Genomic DNA, 7,801 nt, shown 5'->3' with positions numbered 1-7,801 from the left:
AGAACATGCGGCCACGCGCTCCGCGCCCCGCCCTCGCACCTGTCCTGGGCGTGGCGCCCGCGGCCCCGCCCCCGCGGTCCCGCCCCGCCCGCGCCGCGCGCTGATTGGCGGAGGCGGCGCGCTATGCTAATGACCGGCCCCTGCCCGCACCTGCCCCCAGCGCTGCCCGCGGGTGCCGCAGCCGCGACCCGCTCGCCGCTTGCCCGCGCAGACCCGCCCGCCCGGAGAGAACCATGCCACGCTCCTTCCTGGTGAAGACGCACCCCAGCCACAGGGCCCCCGACTATGGACAGCTGGAGACGCAGAGAGGTAGGGGCTGCCCGGCTCCCGAGTCCCCCGGGGCGGGAGGACACCTGTCGCAGGTGGAACGAGCCAACTGGCCCGCACAGCCGGGGCTGGGGCGCCCCTCCGGGCCAAGTCCGCGGGTCCCACCAAGGCCACAACCTCTTCAGGGGACTCAGCCCGCCTCCGACAGAGGGCGGGGCTCTGTCCCCACTTAGAGAAGTTTCCCCGGGCCCAGTGTCCCTGGAGCTCACCTCTGAGGACCCACCCGCTGCCCTCCTCACCGGGGACTGCAGCCCCGGCAAGGGATGGGAGTCAGCTTGGGAGGGTGGCCACCTGGGGCTGCCCAGAGCATCCGGGCTGGGCTGGTGGGCAGGGCAGCCGAGAGGCTGACCCCTGGGTGCTCTCTACCTGCCTTCAGCTGAAGCTCCAAGCCTCCGTCCCCCCTCCCCCCAGAAACCCTCCTGCCCACCCCACCCCCAGCGGGCTTGCCCAGGCAGGCGGGCCAAGGGCTGCTGCTTCCGACTGCCTGCCGGGGAGACAACTGACTGTGCCTGCAGAAGACAGCCTGCCCACCGGTGGCCGGGGCAGTCCCCACCTAGCTCAGCAGCTTCCTGGGACAAGACCCACCACCTGGAGACCTTTACCCATCCCTGCTCAGCACCTGGGGCGGGGGTGGGATCCCACCTGGACCAACACCCGGGGCCCAGGCTGCCACCAGGCACGACCATGATTTCCAAATGCATGTGTTTTTTTGTTTGTTTTGTTTTGGTTTTTTTGAGGCAGAGTCTCACTCTGTTACCTGGGCTAGAGTGCCGTGGCATCAGCCTGGCTCACAGCAACCTCCAACTTCTGGGCTCAAGCGATCCTCCTGCCTCAGCCTCCCGAGTAGCTGGGACTACAGGCATGCGCCACAATGCCCGGATAATTTTTTCTATATAGTTTTAGTTGGCCAGCTAATTTCTTACTATTTTTTTTAGTAGAGACGGGGTCTCGCTCTTGCTCAGGCTGGTCTCAAACTACTGAGCTCAAGCGATCCTCCCACCTCGGCCTCCCAGAGTTCTGGGATTACAGGCGTGAGCCACCTCGCCCGGCTCCAAATGTGTGTTCTGAAACCAATTTAATCACCTCTGGAAACTATCCGAGTGCAGCACTCACAGCGAAGGCCACCTCTGGCGCTGTTACATAGATGTAGATACATAGATGTGAAGCGAAATCGAATTCCCGCAGGTCACAGTTTTAAGTTGAAAAACCATTGTTTAGGGTCCTGTCATCGTGTGCACACCTGGGAGGCTGTGCCCGGTGGGCGGGTGTCCCAGGGCAGCCTTGCCGCTCTCCTCACTGTGGCCCCGGCTGCCTGGCTTTCTGAGAGCCAGATGGCCCTGGTGGCCCGCCTCCCGCCAGGGTGTCACCCCAGGGTGGACCTGAGGTGCCGGGGGCGGGGGGGGGGTTGTAGGGCTCCCGACTGCCTCCTGAAGGCTCCCCAGGGAACCCTGGAAGACAGAAAGGTGCTTCAAACTCTCCTCTCCTGGGGATCCAGGCTGCAGAATGAATACAAAGCAAGCACAGCACAGAGAGCAGGGGGAGCATTTACAACACTGAAGGGACACGTGGTCCGTGGACCCTGGCGTGGCTCTCTCCCCTGCCACACTCCGTGGCAAAGCCAGGGGTCAGGGACGGGGCTGAGTTTTGCAGAGACTTTATTATTTATTGGCTTTTTTTTTTTTTTTTCTGAGACAGAGTCTCACTCTGTCACCCGGGCTAGAGTGCCGTGGCGTCATGGTGTCAGCCTAGCTCACAGCACCCTCCAACTCCTGGGCTCAAGCGATCCTCCTGCCTCAGCCTCCCGAGTAGCTGGGACTACAGGCATGCGCCACCATGCCCGGCTAACTTTTTGTATATATATATTTTTAGTTGGCCAATTAATTTCTTTCTATTTTTAGTAGAGACGGGGTCTCACTCTTGCTCAGGCTGGTCTCGAACTCCTGACCTTGAGCGATCTGTCTGCCTCGCCCTCCCAGAGTGCTAGGATGACAGGCGTGAGCCACCGCACCTGGCCTCTTACAGAGACTTTAAAAAGGTGACTTTCTGCCGTAGAGAGGCCCCCAGAAAGCTGGGCGGGGTAGGGGCTGAGTTACCCAGGGCTGTCTCTCCAGAACTTTCTCAGACTTTGTCTCTTAACCTGTGACTGCCACTACTCCCTCCACCCCAGAGGTGGACAGGAAGCTGATGTGCAGGTTCTATAATTAGCAAACCAGGTGGGAGAAGGCGAGGCCAGGAGAGCGGGGAGGGAGGGGCCTTCCCTGATTTTCCTATTGCTCCACATCCGTACCAGCACTTGCTGTTTTCTGGGTTTCTGGTTTTTTGTTTTTAATTCTAGCCACCCCAGTGGGTCTGAAGCGATACCTCATTATGCTCTGATTTGTGTTTGCCTGACGGCTAATGGCGCTGAGCCTCTCTCTGTGCCCATATTGGCCATTTGTTTATTTTCTATCTGTTCGAATCCCTTGCCCACCTTTTTAATTGTGGTGCTTGTTTTTTATTGTAGAGTTGCAAACCTTTTTTTTTTTTTTTTTTGAGACAGAATCTCGTTTTGTTGCCCAGGCTAGAGTGAGTGCCGTGGCGTCAGCCTAGCTCACAGCAACCTCAATCTCCTGGGCTCAAGCAATCCTCCTGCCTCAGCCTCCTGAGTAGCTGGGACTACAGGCATGCACCACCATGCCCGGCTAATTTTTTCTATATATATTAGTTGGCCAATTAATTTCTTTCTATTTATAGTAGAGACGGGGTCTCGCTCTTGCTCAGGCTGGTTTCAAACTCCTGACCTTGAGCAATCCGCCTGCCTCCACCTCCCAGAGTGCTAGGATTACAGGCGCTTGCGCCCGGCCCAAACTTCTTTATGTATTCTGGATACTAGTTCCTGATCGGATCTCTGGTTTGCAAATATTTTCTCCTCTCCCCTGGGCTGTCTAGAAACAGGACCAGAGATCTATTTCAGCTCCTACGGAATGAGAAATGGATTGAAAGCTGTTTGGAGATTTGGGCTTTGGGGAGAGGCAGAATTTAACTTCCACCTGCAGATTAACCTGTGTAGTTGGGGGCGTCACCATTATCCAGAGCAAACGTGGGGTGCTAGCCCACAAATGCCCGAGCCACGGCCCCTAGGGCTATGTCTGATGCCACCTAAGAGAGCAATGGACAGCGAACCCCAAACCCCACAGCTGGGCTGAGTGTGGGCTGCCCAGTGGCCTGGAGGCTTGTGAGCCACCACGTCATCCAGGAAGGAGACACTGAGGGTGACTGTCAGGTACCTGGAAGCTAATTAGTCCCCAGGGCAGGGGGCCGGCTTCACACACAGCAGCACCTCTCCGCCCCGAGTCTGACCTGACACTGGTGCGTGGGAGCCTGGAGGCTGCTGGCCCCAGGCTGTCACCCCCAATCCGAAGGTGGGGCAGGCTCACAGAAGGTCTGGGGCAGGGCGTGGAGGGCATGTCCCTCTGCCCCACGAGGCCTGTGTCACGTTACTGGACACAAGAGGTCCCCTGAGATGGTGCTCTGTCTTTGTTTTTGGAGAGGAACCCAGATCCACTCTGTAGACCACGGGGTCTTTTTTTTTTTTTTTTTTTGACAGAGTCTCGCTTTGTTGCCCAGGCTAGAGTGAGTGCCGTGGCGTCAGCCTAGCTCACAGCAACCTCAAACTCCTGGGCTCAAGCGATCCTCCTGCCTCAGCCTCCCGAGTAGCTGGGACTACAGGCATGCGCCACCATGCCCGGCTAATTTTTTCTATATATATTAGTTTTCCAATTAATTTCTTTCTACTTATAGCAGAGACGGGGTCTCCCTCTTGCTCAGGCTGGTTTCTAACTCCTGACCTCGAGCAATCCGCCCGCCTCGGCCTCCCAGAGAGCTAGGGTTACAGGCGTGCGCCACCGCGCCGGACCGACCACGGGTTCTTGTTCTAGCTGTGTTGCTCGACTCTTGGCCTCAGCTGTCACTTTCCCACCAGCACCTCTGTCTCCCTGGTGAGACGGGTCTGAACGCGGGTGCCTCCTGGTGCACCTGCCTGCCACAGTGTGTTGCCGGCTGGGAGAGACCCATGAGCGGGAGCTTGAAAACGCAGTGCCGGGGACCTCGTCTCACCCTTACTCTCTCTCCTCTGCCCTTCCAGGAGTCGGAGGTGCCTGTGCTGCCTGCGGGGGGAGGGTGGTGCCCCTCCCCCCGGACAAGGAGGCCCCTCCCGCACCCTGCGAGCTCCCCCGGCCCTGGGACCGCCCGGCCACCGTTGCCCGCGTCTCCCTGCCGGTCCTGCCGCGGCACGAGGGTGCTCTGGGGGCCTCTGGGCCGGCCCCCCTGGAAATCAGCCGGGTGGACCCTCGGGCTGGCCGGGCCCCCAGCGTACCCCTCAAAGACAGCCCGAACCACCTCAACCTGCCCCCGCTGCTGGCGCTGCCCACGCGGTGGCCCCCGCTCCTGGGCCCGGACGGGGACGGGGCTCCCCAGAAACTGCCTGGGGCTGAGCGGACGACACCCCGAGCCCCGGGCGGCTTCGAGTGCTCCGACTGCCGCAGGCCGTACCACACGCCGGCCGGGCTGGCCAGGCACCGGCAGCTGCATTGCCACCTGCAGGCCGGGCGCATCTTCGGCTGCAAGCACTGCGACAAGGAGTACGCCAGCCTGGGCGCCCTCAAGATGCACATCCGCACGCACACGCTGCCCTGCGTGTGCAAGATCTGCGGCAAGGCCTTCTCCAGGCCCTGGCTGCTGCAGGGCCACACCCGGACGCACACAGGTGGGCCAGGGGCCCGGGGCGGGTGGACGGGAGGAGGGGTGACCTGACTGACCGGGAGGCCCTGGCACCTCTGAGCGCTCCCGGGAGGAAGGCCCCTTCCGCCTCTGCCAGCTCCTTTCTCCGTTGACGTCCTCCCGTGGCCATGCCGACCCTCCGGGTCTGTGTCCAAACCCCCTTCCGGTTATAAGGACACCCACGTGAGCCTAATCAAATTAGGACCCACCCTAATGGCCTCATCTTAACTTGATCGTAGTTGCAAAGACCCTATTTGCAAATAAGGCCATCGTCGCAGGCACGGGGTTAGGGTGTGGACATGTCTCTTGGGGGGGGGGGCAAAGCACAGGACGTGCAGGGCCCCGGTGACGACTGACTGTCACGTTCCATGGCTTCCAGGACCCCAGAGCAGCAGGTGGGGAGCACAGTGGGCCCCACGGCCTGGCTAAAGATTTGGGGAAATGGGGGGCCCTGCCATGGGAGAGGGGCTGGCAGGCCAAGGGGAGCAGGAGACACTGTGGAGGGAGACAAGGAGGACAGAGGAACAAGGGGGGCAAGGGGCAGGCCATGAGTAAGGGTACCCCACCCCCGACGCCCAGGCTGCCTGGTCACCCCATGGTGCAAAGAGTGGGGACCTGGTGTAGACCCGGCCAGTCTCAGGGCCAGCAGTTGAGGCACTTTGGTAACTGAGGCCCCCTATTCCCAGCTCAGACTTGGATCTTCTGAGTCACACCCGGGTGGGGGCTGGAGGGGAGGGGTGCGTTTCCCAGGCCCCGAGACCTCTCGTCTGGTTTTCCTCTATGCTTTGTTGAGGGTGCCCCGGGAACCCCCACTTTCCCTCTCCAGAGGGACCTGCGCCCACACCCCAGCCCGAGCCCGTCAGGCCTGGTCCTCGCAGCCCAGGAGCATGGGGAGCTGGTGGGAGGCCGGCGGGGCCGGAGGGTGCCCGGTGTCCAGCCAGCAGGGACGCAGGTGCACTCGGGGCTCTCACCCATCCCTTCACACACGTCAGGGTATTGGGGCCAAGGTCCCAACAGAAGGACTTTGCTCAAGACCCCCCTTGCCCTGACCAGGTGGCTCCTAAACGCCACGTCCTCGAGGGCTTCAGTTGTCCTTGGCCCGGGCTGTGCTGGCCCAGCCTCACACCCGCCTGACAGCGGCCTGAGCAGCAGCCAGAGGCCCCCGGGCCTCCCCCATCCAGATCCCAGCAGCCCAGGCTTTTAGGGGCTCTGGCAGAGACAGTGACAGGTCCAGCACGGTGGCCGTCTTTGCCATTGGGAAAGACTGTGATGGTGCCGTCCTGCCCAGGGGTGGCACGCCTCCGGCCCCCAGGCAGCTTGGCTCTGGGCACTTGGGCTGTGCGTGGGCGTTGGCAGGGGGAGGCCGGGGTTGCTCACCGATGTACGGGGCCGCCTTGACCTTCGGGCTGCCTGCCGGGGCCTCGCTCGGGCCTGTCCGGCCCCCACTGGACAGACAGTGACCCGGCCGGCCCTCCTGTGTGGCCCCCACAGGCGAGAAGCCCTACGCCTGCCCGCACTGCAGCAGGGCCTTCGCCGACCGCTCCAACCTGCGGGCGCACCTGCAGACACACTCGGACACCAAGAAGTACCAGTGCCAGGGCTGCGCCAGGACCTTCTCCCGCATGTCGCTCCTGCTGCGGCACGGCGAGTCCGGCTGCTGCCCCGGCCCCTGAGACGCGGCGTGGCTGGTGCAGGTAGGACGGAGGGGACCTCCCCCCGGGAGCCAGAGGCTAGGGTCCCTGCGTGGCCTGGTGCGCCCAGAGGAGCCGGGGGTCCCGGGATGGACGGGCCCAGCCTCATGCTTGGTGCCTCTCCCCCTCCCGTGTCCTTCAGAACGAGAGAAGTCCCTCGGACCCGTCAGGACGGGGGGCTCGCACGCAGACTCCCGCCCGCTGAGCCGGTTTTGGAGGAGACTCTGCTCAAAACGAGAACGGAGTTCCGTCTCGACCCGGTCTGGTGCCTGGTTCTCTTCTCCTGAGAGTCGGAGACTGCGGCAGGCAGGACGGTCACCGGCGCTGGACGTTCCCTGCCCCCGAGCCGACTCCCGGCCACCTGCCCCATTGCACCTGGAGATGGACACTGCGACGCGTGGGGAGCGCGTCCGTGCGCTCTGTGCCCAGACGCACAACTACCTCTCGGCCAGCCTGCACCTGCCGCGGCGCAGGGTCTGGGACACGCTGTGTCACGCGTGTGTGCTCCCTTCGCTGGACTCCCCCCACCAAGGGACGGGACGGGGAGAGCCGGCAGCCGGGGCATGAGGCCAGGCCGAGCCAGATTCGAGGCTCCTGCAGTGAGAGGACCCCCCCAACCCCCCCCGCAGCAGGGCCGAGTCCCCCCAGCCCGGGGTGGGCGCCCAGCCGGCTCCCTGGGAATTGCGTGGGGTGATAAAGCGTCTCCGCGCTCCTGCCTGTCGTGTCCTCTGACGTCCCGAGTCCCGCTCCATCCCAGGGTCTGCAGAGGAGGCCAGACTCTGAGACGCCGCCCAGAGACAGCGGTTCTGGGGTGGTCTGGGACCCCGAGTGCAAAGATCCGGCCGGGCCTGGCACCGTGAGAACCCCTTCTGGGGTTGGGGACGCCACAGCCGGCGGGCGAGCCGGGGCCTCTGGGAGGAGCGAGGCTGCGGGGAGCAGCTCAGGACGGGGCGGGGAGCAGCTCAGGACGGGGCGGGGGGCAGGGCACAGCCCACGGGGGCTTGCACAGGGGCAGGGCTGAGACG

General features: G+C 62.9%; 1 protein-coding gene across 1 annotated transcript; it reads left to right on the top strand.

Annotated features, from left to right (window-relative positions):
* The first annotated feature begins 233 nt into the window (after window positions 1–233).
* On the top strand, window positions 234–6,766 carry SNAI3 (snail family transcriptional repressor 3). Its single transcript, XM_012737153.2, has 3 exons — window positions 234–309; window positions 4,451–5,071; window positions 6,577–6,766. The coding sequence occupies exons 1-3, from the start codon at window positions 234–236 to the stop codon at window positions 6,756–6,758; spliced, it is 879 nt and encodes a 292-aa protein (XP_012592607.1). The 3' UTR covers window positions 6,759–6,766.
* The last annotated feature ends 1,035 nt before the right edge of the window (window positions 6,767–7,801 follow it).

This window comes from Microcebus murinus, chromosome 20, assembly GCF_040939455.1.
Source record: "Microcebus murinus isolate Inina chromosome 20, M.murinus_Inina_mat1.0, whole genome shotgun sequence".
NCBI classification, from domain to species: Eukaryota; Metazoa; Chordata; class Mammalia; order Primates; family Cheirogaleidae; genus Microcebus; species Microcebus murinus.
Note: the sequence above shows the minus strand (reverse complement) of the source record. Positions and strands in the feature narration are given on the sequence as shown.

Coding starts and splice junctions, on each gene's coding strand:
- SNAI3 (XM_012737153.2), top strand. CDS start 234: ATGCCACGCTCCTTCCTGGTGAAGACGCACCCCAGCCACAGGGCCCCC. Junction 310..4,450: donor ACAGCTGGAGACGCAGAGAG/GTAGGGGCTGCC, acceptor CTGCCCTTCCAG/GAGTCGGAGGTGCCTGTGCT. Junction 5,072..6,576: donor CCACACCCGGACGCACACAG/GTGGGCCAGGGG, acceptor TGGCCCCCACAG/GCGAGAAGCCCTACGCCTGC.